The 17,711-nt window shown below is 41.0% G+C and overlaps 1 protein-coding gene across 4 annotated transcripts in view; it reads right to left on the bottom strand.

The window, feature by feature from the left end:
- Ptgfr (prostaglandin F receptor) overlaps window positions 1-16,824 on the bottom strand; it is a 41,081-nt gene extending 24,257 nt beyond the window's left edge. The window contains exons 1-2 of one of the 4 annotated variants that reach the window (XM_016007882.3): window positions 16,191-16,824; window positions 13,955-14,824 (exon numbers count right to left, since the gene is read on the bottom strand). In XM_016007882.3, coding sequence (XP_015863368.1) covers window positions 13,955-14,752 — 798 coding nt within the window. In that variant the 5' untranslated portion in view covers window positions 14,753-14,824; window positions 16,191-16,824. Of the gene's footprint in view, window positions 1-13,954; window positions 14,825-15,514; window positions 15,800-15,846; window positions 15,963-16,190 lie in introns of those variants that run through there. The other 3 variants (XM_006989490.4, XM_076575220.1, XM_076575221.1) reach the window with 3 other exon arrangements.
- Between the last annotated feature and the right edge of the window lie 887 nt (window positions 16,825-17,711).

A 17,711-nucleotide genomic window follows, 5' to 3' on the forward strand; every position in this document is an offset into this window, starting at 1 on the left:
TCCTGTCTCCTTACACTGTTTAGCAGATAAATAATCTCTGGGTGAACTGTGTTTATTTCAGCTTCAATTTTTGAGAAACAAGCAAAACAAACCCAGAAGTCCAAGAAAAGGTGGTCCATCGGGATGAACACAGAAGGATGCCTGTCTCCTAATGCCATCCAAAACCAAGGGAGGTGTTTGAGACAAAGGATGGATGTGTGTAAAATATGTCACCCACTGTTTTGGCCATGCATAAATAAAATGGTCTGCGAGGTGGACAGTGTGGAATATACAATCTCATCTGACTGACTGGCGTTGTGTTGTGAGTGCTCAAGTTATGGAGACAAACCAGACTTGAGTAGTTAGGGAAAAGCCAACAGGGCACATAGAATTCACTTCTCGATAGATCCACTGTCTTCCTTCCTACCCGGAAAACACTTTCAGCAAGTTGGCCTTGACATTATGCTCACACAGCAGCCTTCTCTAAGTATGAGTGGTCGGTGTTGAAAAGCAAAGCCCTCTGGTCACTGTCATGCATTTAGAATTGTTTGGTTATTTTCTTTGTTAGCAGAGTGATTGTATTCCCTTGAAATAAGAAAGAGTTGGCTTTAGCTGCTTTAGGCTTTCAGTGGGGGAAAGAATCACCATATACCCTATAAAAGTGCCAGAACCTACCAATTTATGTAAGGGCTTTAGATGTTTGTTTGTTCGATTGATTGTTTTGGCTTATTTTTTAATATTTGGTAGAGTAGGTACTTTTCTCATTTGGGGATAGATATGACCTCTCTGGTTTAAGGTGATTCTTTCTTCTTGCCCTAATTTTATTGTTATGACCAAATTATCGACACCATTCAAGTCTAACAACCTTAAGGGCAAAGAACTGAGATGAACTCAGAATTGGGAGAGGAGGACCACATGCTGGAAACTGTGGTAACTACTGGTGGTAAAAATATAGGGAAGAGACAAATGTAATTAAATTATAATCTCATAAATAAAAAAGTTAAAAGTACAGTTATAAGCATATGATACCAAATTACATCAGAAACGAACTCTCCATTCGTTGCATTGACAGAGCTATCTGCTGCTCTCTTGTTTACAATTACAAAAGGAGCTTATATACTAGAAAATAAGGGATGTGAAGGTCTTTGCACAGGTTTTTTTTTTTCTTCTATTAAAGCCTGACTGAAAAGGAACATTTCTTATTTAAGAAACCCCTTAGGGTGTGCCACACTGGGGGAAATTCTCAGAAGTTTCTTACTAATATCCTGGTCTTAGGCAACACTGAACCCAAACCGTAGCAGGACTGCCAGGGGATGGGGCAATTCCAGGTACTGAGGACCACTGTGGGCAGCACCAAGTTCCCGGAGCTCTTTAAAATCAACCTTTTCAAAGTAGATTCACCCACACTCTTCCACTCTCTGACCCTCACCTAGTTTACCTTCACACTCTTCTGAATTAGCAGAGGAAGGCCCTATTCAGGTACAGGCTGCCGCACAGGGATGGGAAGCTGCAGCTGATGGGAGTAGGAAGTTTCAGACCGTATTTTGTTTTCTTGCTCCCAGCCTCAAGCATCAACCAAAAGGCACCGAAAACATGAGAAAAGAGGAAAGAAAGTCTTGACCTGTTTTGCTTGAAAGATGCGTTGCAGGAATGTCTACACACAAAGACAGCTCAGGACAGTCTGAAAGTTGACTCAGTACTATGTGGTTATGCTGTTCATTCCAGCATCTTACAGACAAAATGACTGCATTGGCAAAAATCACATATTAAATTAATTTGACATTGTAAAACCAGTTTTTATTGTTTATACATAATATTGTAAGAAATACAGGTTTTGAGAAACAATGACCTCTCTGGTTTAAGCAAGTAACTCATTCTTCCTTCCCTGATTTCATCAGCATGGCCAGTTAGTGGCACCTTATACGTCTACAAGCCTTTCCAAAGGAAGTGCAAAGAGTTGAGAGGGGCCCAGTGGCAGGGAGAGTGGACCATGAAACATCTCTGCAGTGTAGAGTAGGCCCTGAGACTTTGAGGGGGATAGTAACTCAGCCCTGGCCTGTCTGTGGTATGATAAAGGCAGTCATAGCCGCTGTACAGGCTAACAAAGGCCAGGATGAAACAAGAGCTGTGAACAGGTAACTCTGACTTTAATAAAACTTATGGAAAGAGGTTTCTCATCTAACCCATGATGTTTCCAAACACACCTCACAGGAAACTACTATTACTGAATTTCAGAATACAACCAGAACAATAAAAACAGGACATCAGATTTCTTCAGACAAATTGTGTAGACTTTCATGAAGAAAAGAATGAAAAGATACATGTGCTGGATAAAAAACGGCAAATGAATAGCTGAGCACAGTGGCACATGCCTTTAATCCCAGCACTTGGGAGGCAAAGGCAGGCAGACCTCTGTGAGTTTGAGGCCAGCCTGGTCTACATAGAAATTTCCAGGACAGCCAGGGTTACAAAGGGAGACCTTTTCTCAAAAAGGAAGAAAAAAAGTAGATGAAGAGAATTAGCTAACATGTTCAGGAAGATCTAAACATGTACTATATAAGAATTCCATATACAAAACAGGTAGGAATTTAAAATAGTCACTAGTTATTTGAGGGCAACTAGCTAACTATTTAAAATAAAACTCGATTATTAACTCTGAAATCAAACCAAATTGAGTGGTAAATGTATTTAAAACATAAACATCATAGGGACTATGGAAATGACTCAGTGGTAAGAGCACTTTCTATGGAAACATGAGGCCCAAACCCTAAAGAAAAAAAAAGCAGGCCTTCCTATGAAAGCCTGTAATCCAAGCACTGGGAAGCAGAGTCAGGCAGATTCTGAGAGCTTGCTGGCCTGATAGAAAGATATAGATATAGATACAGATGTGATGTGTATACAGATATATACATAGAGTAAGATAGAGATGTGGGTGTGGATACAGGTAAGAATATATTAAAAAATAAAGGGGAAAGTGATAGAAAAGAAAATCTGATAAATATTGTCACATCAGCTATTCTTAGAAAATCACTTCCTACACATCAAACAAAAGGCAGTAACCACAAATGGATCAATTTTCTACCAACAAACCAAAGTACTAAATTAAAATTGCAATAAAAATTGAAAATCAATTCCTCTTATACAAATGATTTTCTAATTATTTTGAATATCAGAAGTACCTGTTCTTTGATACCCAAAGAATTCTTGAAAAACCCACTTAGAAAAATACACATGCCCTTGCACAAAAGAGACCTAACAATCATTGGGACAGAGAATCTTTTGGTCCATTAATCAAAAACCTAAAGTAACACACATCCCATGCTAGCTGAGTGGAAGAATACAAACAGGTTTCCTTACGGTAGCAGGGCTTAAGAAATGTGACCCTAACTTCCAGTCTGCTGTGCTTTTGACAGAAGTATTATAGCTAATGAAGTCTTGAAGTCTTTCTATGTAGCTTAAGAGAGTGCAATGCATGAAACTGAATGTTCTTCAGTGTGAAGATGGCAGCTGTGGATGTGAAGGAAGGTTCCTAAGCAGGCCCTGCCACCTGCCCCTCCCCCAACACACACACACACACACACACACACACACACACACACACACACACACACACACACACACACACACACACTGCTAGACTTCTTCAGCCCTCATAGCTGTATCTGTTCTCCATCCCTATCCCTGCCTTTCATCTCCTAGACATTTACTCATTCCTAACTCCTTTTCTCTCTTCTGATCTTGAGCCATGAACATGAAAAGCAAAATGATGAACATGTGACAATAACAACTATATAACAATAACAATAGTCTTTGCTCTGTAACTGCTGCAACCCTGTGATTGGTCCTTAGTCATGTACATTTGTGTTTCACCCAGGGCTTCACAGTTAGTGGGCAGTTAGTTGGCTCTTGGTTTGTTTCAAGAAGAGTCAAAAAAATAGAAATTGTTATGCCCATCCCATATTAAAAATAGATTTGTATGCAACAATTAGATTTACTAGACAGATTTAGTCATGCATCAGAAACTAGTGTCATTACATACAGCCATTAAGTATTTTTTTCAGGGCTGGTGATTGAACTTTCGACCCTCTACATTCAAGGCAAAAGCTCTAACCACTTTTTAGCATAGCCTGCGAAGGAGCCGGGGGTCTGTTTCTGAGAGTTCATGGCAATGGTTTTCTGAGGATGTTTCTCCTACCGGGTTCTCTGCCCCCTACTTAGGAGACACTCAGTTCTTCCCTCAGTAAGGAGCAGGCCAATGAAGGAGTTAGTGGGTAAGGAAAATCTAAGTACATTTTTAGTTTTAGAATTTCTACTGTTAAAATTCATAGAAATTTAAATTATTTTTTATTTTTAGTTTTTTCCAAAATGTTTTTAACCTGCATGCTTACAAAGTACTAGAAACTTCTGCAGTTCCCTTCTCACCAATGTTTTATGTGTATTCTACATTTTGAGTCATGTCACTTATCCAAAGATTGTATGAAATATTACTTTAATAATTCAACATTTATTATCCAATTTAATTGTTCTAGTGCTAATTTCATTGCTTGAAAAATATCTCTTCATATTAATTCATTGCTGACCCATGCTGGGAGGTGTGGAGGGAATGGAAACTGTGGTCACAATGTATTATATGAGAGAAGAATCTATTTTCAATTGAAAAATATTAATTCTCTGCAATCTACTGTATTCTAGTGTTACAACCTGCATAAACAACACTGTCTCAGATGAATACTTTTCTATCTGTAGACGTTATTCTATGTAGACATTATTCTATGTAGACATTATTCCTTTTGGGGGGGTTGAATACTTATGGCTTTGGATTTCCATGCCAAGTAACTTTTCTTTCTAAATGACGTTCTCTAGACGCTTCTCTTTTGTATTAATTGTCAAAGACAATCTCATCCCCAATAAAATACCTGCTATTAGTTTATTTCAACTTCTGACACACATTCCTTCACCTTCTTCGAGTACCCTTACTTGAGGCCATAAATTTTACGAACAGTTGAATCATGGTGGTTGATGTTCTAGAATAATGTAACAGTGCCTGTCATGGGACAAGTGCATAGGAAGAGTTTGTCAAATCGGTAGCTAAGTACTAATGATTCTCCAAAGTGGAAGGGATGGCTCCTCACAGACACTCATTTCATTAACTCGGTAATTTTAAAGGCCCTTAGATCATCTCATTGACAAAATTACTACATGACAGGATTGTCATTTCATAGTAACAGCAACAATAAAATAATAGCATAGTAACTAAAAACGTATGGCACTTAATGTACATGAGACACAATTTTAAATGCTTCTTCACACATATTAGTCTATCCAGTTTTTGCCACAAACCTATAAAGCAGGCGCTACTGAGACACCACTTTGTATGAGAGTAAATCATTCCAGTCACATGGTCGAGTGGAGAAAAGGAGGCTTGCACGCTGGCTCTAAACTTATGCCCTCTGTCACCGCCACTGCTGCAGCTTCAAGAGCAAAAACCTACCCCTCTTACTTGATCTAGCTGTCCCCTCTCTCTGGACAGGAGCTTGTCTTCTTCTTCCTGCACCACTCACAGCCCCAAGCATAGTGCCTTGTGATGGTTCCAACTACTTTTGCTAACTTTAACTTGATTCATTACCTACAGTATAAGAATATTTAAATGGAGCAAGGTACAAAGGATTAGCAGGCACCATCTACTTCTGATGTGATACTGAAATAAGGATCAGAATCAGGAATAAGTAAAAATGTCCAAAAACGTTTTCTGAAATCATAAAAAAATGTACCCTTTTTCTGTGCTTCAGCCAGCCCATATTAGTGGGGGGAAAGCATGAAGAATATCTGAACTAAACACAATTAATTTAATCAGCATGGTGAGCAGAAATCATGGCAATAGCATCATAGAATGTTGTTGTTGTTGTTGTTGTTGTTGTTGTTGTTGTTATCTGCTATGTGCTGATGGCTCTGTTACAGTGTTTAGAAAGTCAAATGACTTAACCCAATAATTTCTCTAAATGAGTATACGTATTGCAATCAATTCCTGTATGCACAAAATTAGCTCACGGTAACTTCAAAGTGATAGCAACAAAGTGATGATGCTGAAGGTCCTGCTCCCAGTCAGTGTTCTAACTGCTCTGAAGGCAAGGCTTGATTTGCCACAAAGCTCAAAAAGCTAGAATGATTCCTTCTACAGAATCCAATTGTCTCTGTCTCCTTCATGATCACACTACATCCCAAGTCCCTCTCAGCATCCTACAGTCTGGTTTTCATTTGGGGATTCAATAGCTGAGCAGGAATGAGAACACTGCCTCCCTGTCTGTGGAAATCACAACTGCATCCAGGCCTCTATGGCACTAACACCCTCACATCCAGGTCAGAGGACAGACAGAGTGACAAGTTGGCAAGAGCTTTGAGAGATATGTTTACAAGAATCAAAAGACGAATTTCCCCCATTCCTTCCTGAACACAGATAAACAATACTGTTATGGCAGTCAAATTGGTGTGGCTGTTAAGGCCTTTCAAACCAAACACAGATGTGATTGCATTTCATATACCTCCTGTTCACACAAGTCCAAACACATAAAATTACATCTGGGAATCCAGGAAGATCTGGAAACATTCACATCTTGAATTGTTCCTTAAATGTATGGAGGCTTAATAAAAATCCCACATAGTAAATCAGAAGACATGACGACATAACTATAATTCACATGTTTGTGATTTGTTTATACTTAAATGGTACAAGTAATGTTTTGTAAGTGTTGTCTCCATGCCTGTGACATCTTTGGGAATTTTTATGTCTTTCTTCTTGAAAACAACAAATCTTGTTTTGCCAAGAACAAATGAACTTAAAATAACAAAATCTTCCAGACCACCATGCTCATTTTAAGCAATTGATTTTCGTGGAATTTCTCAGCCTAGCAGTGTCTTTTCTTTAATTAATTAACATTCACTGGGCAGATTTTTCATGGGTAAAAATGTTACTCTTCTCAACAAAGTTTAGTTCCATATGCAGAGTGCAACATGCTTATCTGGTCCTATTCCAAGTCTATATGCAAAATGCTTTATATGTAGATAAGACATGAGCAAACAGACTTCTGAATCACTGTCCCAAAGTAAACTCTGCAGGAAATTAGCATTCAGCTAAAAGTCTTTATACCAAACACTTTCCAAACTGTGGGTCAGTGAGGGTAGCAAGACTAGGCAGAAGCCAAGCTGCTAAGAAACTGTGAGGAAAGCCCTCTGCTTGGTACCTCAGCAAGCTTGAAAGCAGGAAGCCCACTGTGGACATGTCCCAAATGAGACATGGGCCAGAGTTCTCCAGTTCCATGCTTATCTATTACTATAGATGACCACAGATGAAGACAGTGGCATAATCATGGGCAAGGTAGCTACCCTCAGCTGAAGGAAACACCCCTGAGGAAGACTCATCCAAAGGACTCTCTCTATAGACTGCTTCCACATCTGTAGACAGTCTGCCTGGTTAGTCTGAGAATTGGTTTCTAAATATAAAGTGTCCGGTCTTCTAGTCTTACTATACAAACCAAGAGCTAGAAACATGACTCTGTTGACCAAGTGCATGTGGAGCATTCACAAAGCCTTGGATTCCATCTCCAGCACTATGGACATCAGGTGTGGTGGCCTACACATGTAATCCTAGAATTCAGGAGGTAGAGACAGAAGTTTGAAGTCATCTTTGGCTACATAATGAGTTTAAGGCCAATCTGGGATATCTAACACCTGCCTCAAAAAATATACAAATCAAGATGTAAATAGGAAGTTAGGTAGTTAAGTAGATAGACAGACATATACACACATGTGTTAATTCAATCAGCCAGTAGAGACATGACATTACCAAGCCCAATTTTACAAATTTCAACATTTAAAGATTGCATTTTATGGCACTGAGCATGAAACATCTGGAAGTCTTTATTCTAAGCAATTTTCTCCTCTTACCCCCTGACAAGATTACCACATGCATTACAGAGTGTCAGGAAAGAGAAAGACAATGCTAAAAACCATGAGGATAGATTATACTGCCCCTTTATTGCCTAATATTTCCTTTTGCCTCAGTAATTCCCATTCAATGCTTGGTTTGTTAGTTTTTTGTTAAACACATGTTGACTAACACTCGCCCCCCACCCCCACCCCAGTGTTTAAAATCTAAAACACAAATGCCATAGGGCACAACACCAAGGACCACTAAGACTAATTGAGGAAATGACACATAAACAGATTATTGTAATAATAGAAAGTAAAATCCCAAGCCTTGTTTATCTGTAAAATTCTAGACACTGACCAGACCCTAAATTCTAATCCAGATTCAGGCTTCAGAATGCCCAGGGTTCTCGAAGATTCTCTTACTTGGGAACATCCAAGTGGAAGTTTTCCTCCTCTCTGAACATTCCAATTCCAATTATGAATTGGGGCGTGGGGGGGGGGGGGTCCCAAATCCAACCAGGTCACATGTAGAATGCAAAGCTGAGACAATGTAGTCACACAGTAAACATTACATTGCATAATATTCTCCTACAGCTACTATAAAAACCAACCATGGGCCCAATACTGAGTGGGGAATTGAGGATATAGCAATAAACAAGGTTTCTACCTCTCAGAGCTTACATAAAAGAAGCAAAAAGCCAAATAACTACCAGACAAACTAAGAAATACTACATCCTTCTGAGTGTTTTGAGGGAAATAAAGCAGAGAAAGGGGAGAGAGAAGTGGATAAATGATTTTATTTTGTTTATTTTATATTTATTTATTTATTTATGGTTTTTTGTTTTGTTTTGTTTTATTTTATTTTTTTGACACAGGGTTTCTCTGTGTAATAGCTCTGACTGTCCTGGAACTCGCTCTGTAGACAAGGCTGGTCCCAAACTCACAGGGATCTGCCTGCCTCTGTCTCCCAAGTGCTGGGATGAAAGGTGTGTGCCACCACTGACAACTGAAATGATCATTTTTAAGACAACCTAGAAGAAGCAATATTTGAGCAACAGGAAAACAGTGTAAAAGCCACAGGAAAACCAGGAGTGCTCTAGGCAAAAGATGTCAAGACTCAGGGTGGGAATGTGCTCCCAGAGTTTTCAAGTCCACTTCAGTGCCAGCCACTCAGTGACCCTTGCTGTCCATGCCTATCCAGTGTGAGACGGTTGCCCTCATCTGCAGAATTTAAACCTTGTTAGCATAATACCACTTACTGTACCTTTTCTTCTGAAAGGAACCACCAAATGTATGTGTCTGAGTTGTTGGATACCTTTACAGCAGTAGAACCCTGGAGTCATAGATCCTTCCAGGGCCCTGCACTGTGACTCCCATATTCCAAAGACACACTGCCATTTAAGATGGAAAGCAGCTGAGGTGATGTAAGTCAGCAGCAATCAAATGATAACCAAGACAAGAAACGAAACACCTTTTGCCAAGATAGGAAAAGGCACAGGGAGAGTCCACTTTGCTCTTTTTGTTTGTTTGCTTGTTCGTTTGTTTTTTTTTAACTTTTATTCTTCTCTCAGATATTACATCTCGACTGAAGTCCCCCCCCTCCACTCCATCCAGTCCCTACCCACACCTCCCCTCTTTCCACTCTGCCTACTCCTTCCCCACACCTTCCCTCTCTTCCAGATCAACTCCTCAGTTTCCCTTAAGAGAGAGAGGGAGAGGGAGAGGGAGAGGGAGAGGGAGAGGAGAGAGAGAGAGAGAGAGAGAGAGAGAGAGAGAGAGAGAGAGAGAGAGAGAGAGAGAGCAGGCCTCCCAGGGATGTCCACCAAACGTGGCCTAACAAGATACAATAAGACTAGGCACAAACTTTCATATCACAGCTGGACAAGGCAACTCAGTAGGAGGAAAAGAGTCCCAAGTGCAGGCAAAGGAATCAGAGACAGCCCCCACTCCCCGTGAATCGAGAAGCACAGACCTGTATGGGTCTGAGCTAGGTCCTCTGTGTACACCTTATGGTTGGGTAGGGAACTGAGAAGCACAGACCTGTATGGGTCTGAGCTAGGTCCTCTGTGTACCATATGGTTGGTTACTTGGTGTTCACTTTGTTCTCTACTTCAGTGGAATCCTTCTTATCTGACATGGTCAGACGTAAAGGTATATTAGTTAATATTTTTAACTTTGTAAATAATTTAACAATTGTGTATAATCTCTCTCTGTATTACATATATTTTATATGTATATATGTGTATATATATGTATTTATGTGTATTTTATATGTATGAAAATACATATGGCACTGGAGAGATGACTCAGTATTTACAAGCACTCGCTTATCTGTCAAAGGACCTGAGTGACTGTAGCTCCAAAGAATCTGATACACTCTTCTGGCCTCCAAGAGTACTTGGATATACATAGTACATCACATACATACACATACACAAAAGTAAATAAATAAATAAATATAATAATATAATAATCAGTAAAAAAAATAAAGAACAAATATCATATACATACTACTTATATACATAAACACATGTTACATGCACAGATTTAGACATATAGATATTGGTTGACTGTTAATGTACACAGAATGTTAAGAGATTAGAAATGTTTGGCCAAGGATCCAGACCAGAATGCATGTTTATGGGTTTTCTACATTTTCTTTTCACTTAACACAATCAGATGTGTATCCATCTCCAATTCTTCAATGATAAAACAAGGACAGAAATACGTAGAGATTTCTATTCAGTGTTTTTAAAAAATGATGGGTGTCAGCCTTCCAAACAGTCACAGGATGGAGATTCTCTATGCCCATCATTGACTACTCACTCTATAAGATCTGGTCAGTATAATATTGGGACCTTCAGCAATTTCAGTCAAAGCTAAACTAACCACCCAATTTATCTGTATCTGATAATCACCCTAGAGACTAAATATTTAACTACAAAGATGACTAAAAACATTTGCATAAGAGTTACAACCCAAGAAAAATTAAAATTCAATTCTACATATACAGAAGAACACATTTCTTGGGTACACTCCATACATAGGAAATCATCTTGTTCCTCAAATACTTTGTTTTCCTTCATTAAAATTGTCCTCTGAAGAGATAGTAAAATAAGCATCTGGCCTTCTACTGAGAGGTAGCTGAATTTCAACATTCCATAAACCTACATCCAGGTGCTGATGTAGGAGACATTAAAATTTACCGTTTAGTTTCAGTACTTACTTAACTCTGACCTACAAAACTCAGAATCCATTCTGGTCAATCATTTCCAATCTCTTGACATTCATCCTACTTAAGTTTCAATCAACCAGTTAACAAGTATTCATTGCCTTGCCAAATTAGAGAAATATGCATAGTAATTATAGTAAACTCTTTTTAAAGTTGTATATTCTATGAAGAGAGCATTAAAAAGAAACATTGCCCACACATATATAAAGGCAAACAAAGGTGACTAAGAAGCTGTTACCTGGCGCTGGGCCTGGTGGTGCTTGCTTGTCATTCCGGCACTCAGGACAGTGCAAGAGGCTCACCACAAGTTCAAGGACAGCCCGTCTACCGGGTAAGTTCCAGGCAAAGGTGATTTGCCCAGAAAGCTCAAAAGATCATTTTATAATTGTTGTTTGACTCTCAGATTTTTGAGTGAGTGTGTCTCTACATGGAACTCAAAGCCAAATGCCTAGTCTGGGTTCTTACATTTGTCAGCTGGAATTTTAATTCAGTGAATTTATCTGAGTTAATCTTAATTACAATTATGAAATGCAGATTTTGCAAAACCTAAACGTTACTAGGAAGTTATATTTTAAGCAAATGCAATATTTATTCTTGACTTCTAAATCTCATTCCTGGGAAAAAAAGCAAATTCCATTTTCCTCCTCCATGAAATGAAATACACCATGGTTACGAGTCAGAATGGGTGATTGGCAGACACTTGGCATCATCATACATCAGCCAAATCCTTAGAATGGTTGAAACAACTTATTGGCCAATTGAGATATATCTATGGTGCATCTCCTATGCACTTTACACAGGAGGTATTTACACAGTGTAAAGAATTTTAGAAGTAGCAATACATAAGTATATCAATAATTCCTAATGGGAAATGAAGAAAATGCCGCAGGAAAACTTTACTTTGCATGCTAATCAAAAGGAGAGGAGGGAGAGGAGAAAAAGAAAACAGTCTCATAAAGATGAAACCCATTAAAATTATTCACAATACAAATTAAATCATATTATCTATCCAATCAATAAAAGAAACTAAAATTTTGGCAAAAAAAAAAAGAATGTAAATTCAACATATTCTTGGCAAGAGTGGGATTTCACTTCTTCCATGGTCTTACAGGAGTTAGACTTTCACTCCAGTTCCTCAAAGTCAAAAGCCGGAGCTAAACAGAACCTTCATGATGATAGGAACAAATCAGCACACCTCCAGACCGCCTGGGCTGTCTGGATCTCGGGTCCCTCCTTTAGTGCTCTTATTACAGGGTCCTTCCAAGCTCTGACGCTCACCCTTCATGCTCAAAGATCCCTTAACATTCCTACCCACTTTTTCATTTTACCTCCATAATTACCAAACCAAGTACAATTCACTCAGCCTCATTTTGTATTTTGAAAAGCCACACCAGTTTAAAAACTTAAACTCCTTGTGCCAAGTATCATAAACTTAAATTAGATTACTCAAAATGAGTACAGATGCAATTCAACATGTTTTATCTGGTTTTTGTCCTTCAATTAGAACAAGATACTACTAAGGACAGCCTTAGCTCACCTCAGGTCCCATAAACTGACAGTGCACAGTCTTCTGGAAGCTGAATTGTCAGGAAAAGCCTCAGTACAGTGGACCATTCTACCTGGCTACCCCAAGGAAAGCATGAATAGATTCTTAAAAGATTTAACAGTTTAAGGAACTAAATTGAAGTTGTAAATCAATAAAATGAATACTTATAAAATCAATTTATTGATTTACTTATTGTAAATCAATAAAATGAGCACTTATAAAAGAAGTCTTTTTATAAAACAAAACCACCTGACATGAGCCGTACTCACAACCTTTCATGTGCATGAAGACCATCTGTGCTGCGTGTCAGAGCTGTGCATTCTCAGACAGCTAGCATCCTTAGTGATTACCACACCTAGCATTGCCTCTACCTCCACCTTGCTTCTCCTCCTGCCTCATTTCGACTTTGGTCCAACCTGCATACTCATCTCTGGATGCCAGCCCACTTCCCCACCACTGTAGCCAAAGGAATGAAATCACCTGTCACTCTCCCTTCATCTCACAGAAGTTTGATTTTCCTCTTTAATTGCATATTATCATGTCTCTCATAAATGAATTTGGCGAATGAGCTTTGGCCATAACTTCGCTGATAGTTTTTTTCTGTCTTCTATCTTGAAGAGAATATGAATGCTTTACAAATTCCTCTATTTCCAGATTAAAACATCAAGCTGTCACATATCCCTGCTGACTACAGAGCTATTAAAGAAGTGAAAGTAAAAGGATGAATGTCTGACCTTCCTGGCAATCATTCTCCCCACACTGTCAGCATCTCTCTGGCCTTAGTGAACTAGCAATGTCTTCTCTTCGTTGTCTACAGGGTTGGCTGACCTGTCAGGTATCTCAGCTCATCCCCATAGTTGGCAAGCTGTGACTTCATGTTTACCTGTTCAAAGCAACCTTACAATTGCTCTCTCCATCTGCAGATTAAAGTCTGTGTCACTTTCTATCAAAATCCACCTGATTCTGACACAATGGTCCAACACAACCACTCATTCTACCGCCATTTTAATAGATAATCACACCCAGTATATTGAAACTACTACTTTCCCATGGGGAAGCAAGAAAGACTATGCTTACACTTGTTTGGAAACACATTTAATTTGGGGCCTATGGGAAAAATAAGCACGTGGTCCAGAGCTGAGCATGGAAGTCAATTTTAGCATTTAAAAGACTGACATTCTAGACCAACAACTCTGATAAAGACAACAGACCTTGCAGAGAACATAGATAAACTGAAGCAAGCAGAAACTGTCAGTACTTTAGGATCTTACCAGAAAGGGACTCCAGCAGATGCAGGAGACGCACATTATGGCCAGGAGCTGAATGACCATCTCAAAGTGGTGAGATCTGCCTTGTCTGTGCTGCTGACTTTTAAACTTCACCCTTAAGAGTGTGACTCCTGTGATGGCATTGCACAAGAACGAAACACCGAGAGCTAAGAGGCCCAGGAAGGAAAAGAACAAGAGATAAAACCGATCTTCCCAGTCCTCAATGTGCTCTGTGTTGTAGAAGCACCAGGTTCTGGATGCTTGGATTTGATAGTCTCGGTGTCCGAGGATAGGCAGCAGAGCCACGAAAACAGTGAACATGCACACCCCACTCAATATCATCTTCACGTGTGTAGATGTGATTTTCGTAGAATGGAATATTGGGTTGGTGACTCCGATACACCGCTCAATGGCCATTGCACTGCCCAGAAAAAGTGGGCACAATCCAGAAAACACCATGGAGATTCCAAAAACACTGCACAGGATATTTGATTGATCGAAGCGGATCCAGTCTTTATCAGAAGCATATACAAAGACAGCTATCCCTCCATTGATGAGATGGCCAAAAAAGTCTGTGATCACCAGGCCACTAGCCAGGAGCAGAAAGGAGGCCTTCGACTTCTGTCTAAATCTCTGATACGCCTTCATGAGAATGGCAATGGCCAGGCTGTTAGACAAGATTCCCACTGTCATGAAGATTATTGAAAAAAATACTGAAAGCCGGTTTTGTGCTTGGCAGGTTGTGTTTGCGATGAGCCCAGCTGCAGGAAACACTGGCTGTTTGGAACTGTTCATGGACATTGTTGTGGAGATAGAAGCTGTCCCCTCAGGTCATCTCTCTGTCACCACTGTGCAGTCTCGAAGTGCAGACATCTGTAGCACACAGGACAGGAATTATAAAGACCAAATTGCCAGATATCTGACAGATAAAACCAAGTGCCCCAGCACCCTGGCCTGAGGTGGATTTACCCAGCCTATCATAAGTCACGTGGCAGCATTCTGAAACCAGCATGCATCTGCCCCCGATTCTTCTTCTTTTTTTCCCTCTCTCTCTCTCTCTCTCTCTCTCTCTCTCTCTCTTCCAAGGTAAAGATACTGCCCAAATTCACAGCTGTCAGTTTACTTCCCTCTAAGGATGGAAATCTCTGAGAACCCTTCTGACATGTCACTGGTATCTTAAATTTCAATTCAATTGCGTTTTCAAGGGATGACAATCTATTTAAATAACTAATCCTTTAAGAACTTGGTCTTTTCTCTGTGAGGCACTGATCCCCAAGTCTAGGTGAGCCACCTGCTTGTCATGCCGACTACAGCTTCCATGGACTTCCAGCCCTGCAGCAAGCTTACTCCTGCTAAAGAGAAGGCTTGTAAAACCTGAGTCATGAAAGGGCAACGCAGAAAAAAACACACAAGACAGAGAGAGAGAGACAAAGACAGAGACAGAGAGACAGAGACAGAGAGACAGAGACAGAGAGACAGAGACAGAGAGAGAGACAGAGACACAGAGAGAGAGACAGACAGACAGACAGAAAGAGACAGAGAGAGAGTCTCACACACACTCACACTTTGTCTCCTGGAAGAGAGTGTTACAGCTCTGAGTTCTGATCACAGAGCCATTCTCTACCCTCTTTCTGCAAGGGCAGAAATCCCTGTGCTAGAAGATCAACACTTTGGCCTGAAAGATGCTGTCAGATTACTGCAACCTCCAGTGAGAAGAACTGTATTGCTTTTTCCCAAGTCACCAGCAAGCTACAGGACCACAGCCACCTCACCCCTAGCTAATAAGATTGGTTTCCCGAAGAAGCTTTCCTTTCCGGGAGGCTGCGGACTGGACAACACAGTGGCTCTAAGTGTCCCCAGGGAGAGTCTGGCTGCCCCCTCCGTGTGTTACTCACGCTTTGACTTTCACCAGTTGCAAACCCCGCACCCCACGGGGCCTCAACTTGCAACATCGCCTCTAAACCTAACCAACTTGCTGAAACTTTTTGCAATTCCTCAAACTCCAGAGAGTTCTTTTCCCTCCCACCCTGGAGGGCGCCAGAGGTCTGCAGCAGACAGGGTAAGGTCCATGAAGTGCCACCAGCGGAGAATCTCAAGGAGAGAAGGAGATATCCCGAGTTGCCTGCTTCTCTCGTGTGTGGGGGGAGGAGGGAGTGCGGGGAGTGGGGGGGGGGGGTCCTTGCTACTGAGCCCCATCCATACAGCCCAGCCCAAACACCCTCCCTTCTCCACAGCTCACCACGAATTGGGTCCAAAGTCACTGCTAAGCGCAGCCTAAGGTGCTCCCCACCGGGGTCCCTCCAGCTGTCTCCTCGGGACTTTATCAACCCTGGATTCAGCTGGGGAATCCAGGGCCGTGGGAATCTGGCCGTGGGAATCTGGCCATGGGAATGCAGCCATCAGATTGCTGGTTACCTTGGCATCCTGGGCCACCGAGTGGCTGTATCCGGAGCAGAAGAGCTCTGCGCCCCGCTTGCCGTGGCGCACTCAGCCCCACGCAGCGGCAACCTCAGGTTCCACGGCTCAGGACTTCCTATGTCGCCTCTGTGCCCTAGATCACCCGCAGGACCTCCTGGTCCAACTGTGCCCTGGACTCCAAGGCACCTAGCGATGCTCCCAGCCTCCGCGGGGTGGAGGGCTCAATGACCTCCGCCCCTTCCTTGTCTTTCTCCTCTCCGCCCCCTTTTCCTACCCGCACAGGGTGAGGCTAGCTACTCGGATGCTTTGGTCACCCAGCAGCCGCAGACAACACTTTCAGCCACCAGACAGCTACGGAAAGTTTTGCTCTAAGCTCATTTCCAAACGAAAAAGGCCATTTCTGAGGCTGGAAGACAGGAACAAGGAGGGCCAAGAAATGTCTAGACCCTGGTGTGTTTGGTTGTGGGATGCAGCTTACAGAATAAACGCGGAATTCCAAGTCCAACCAGAAGGGGTCATAGGGAGAAAGGGCTGCCTGTTTGAAAGAGAACTTTCGTGGCAGATATCCTGAGGGAGTGAATAAAAAGAATTCTGGCCAGCTGCTGTACGCGGAACAGCCCTGGGTTCCACTGTCCCGGGAGCTCAAGCCCACCTGGGTAAGAGAATGCGGGAGCAGTGTGAGCAGTGTCCCTGAGCACCTGTTGGCCTGGGGCTGGAGAGCATCAAAGTCCTTGAAAGAATTTCTGGTGACATCCACAACAAAGGACGTGCACCTAACAGATTTTGTAAAAATTAGTTTATGATCAAGTACAGATACGCTTATTTTTCATTAAGAATTGTTATTTGAGCCGTGTTATATCATAAGTGTATAGTGTGAACTTGTACAGTGTGAGTCTTTTTTACACTCTAATTGCTTTTAGCTGATGACACAACCCCCCACACCTGTTAACATCTCATTTCCCATCTCAACACTTAACGTGATCCTATTACTGCTCTTAATTTCTCTTCTGAAATTAGTAAGATGTTGCCACTGGCTGTGTGAAGAAAAAAGAAACAGGGCCACATTTAAATAAACCCGTTTCTCCATTCCAGAACTACAAGGCACTTCTAAATTCCTGAAAATTGCAAGGGATCATAAAGTGCAAAGGCAAGATAAAATAAATTAGCCATTAACTGTAGAACAGAGCAATTGCACACTTTCCCCCTATGTTGGAGACAGAGAATTTTTTTTATTGATATTATCGTAGCATGTTTTAAACTGTTACTTGGGTATGGTCAGAGAATTGAATGTTTTAATTAGTAAATAATAATAATAATAATAATAATAATAATAATAATGTGC

This window comes from Peromyscus maniculatus, chromosome 6 (genome assembly GCF_049852395.1).
Source record: "Peromyscus maniculatus bairdii isolate BWxNUB_F1_BW_parent chromosome 6, HU_Pman_BW_mat_3.1, whole genome shotgun sequence".
NCBI lineage: Eukaryota > Metazoa > Chordata > Mammalia > Rodentia > Cricetidae > Peromyscus > Peromyscus maniculatus.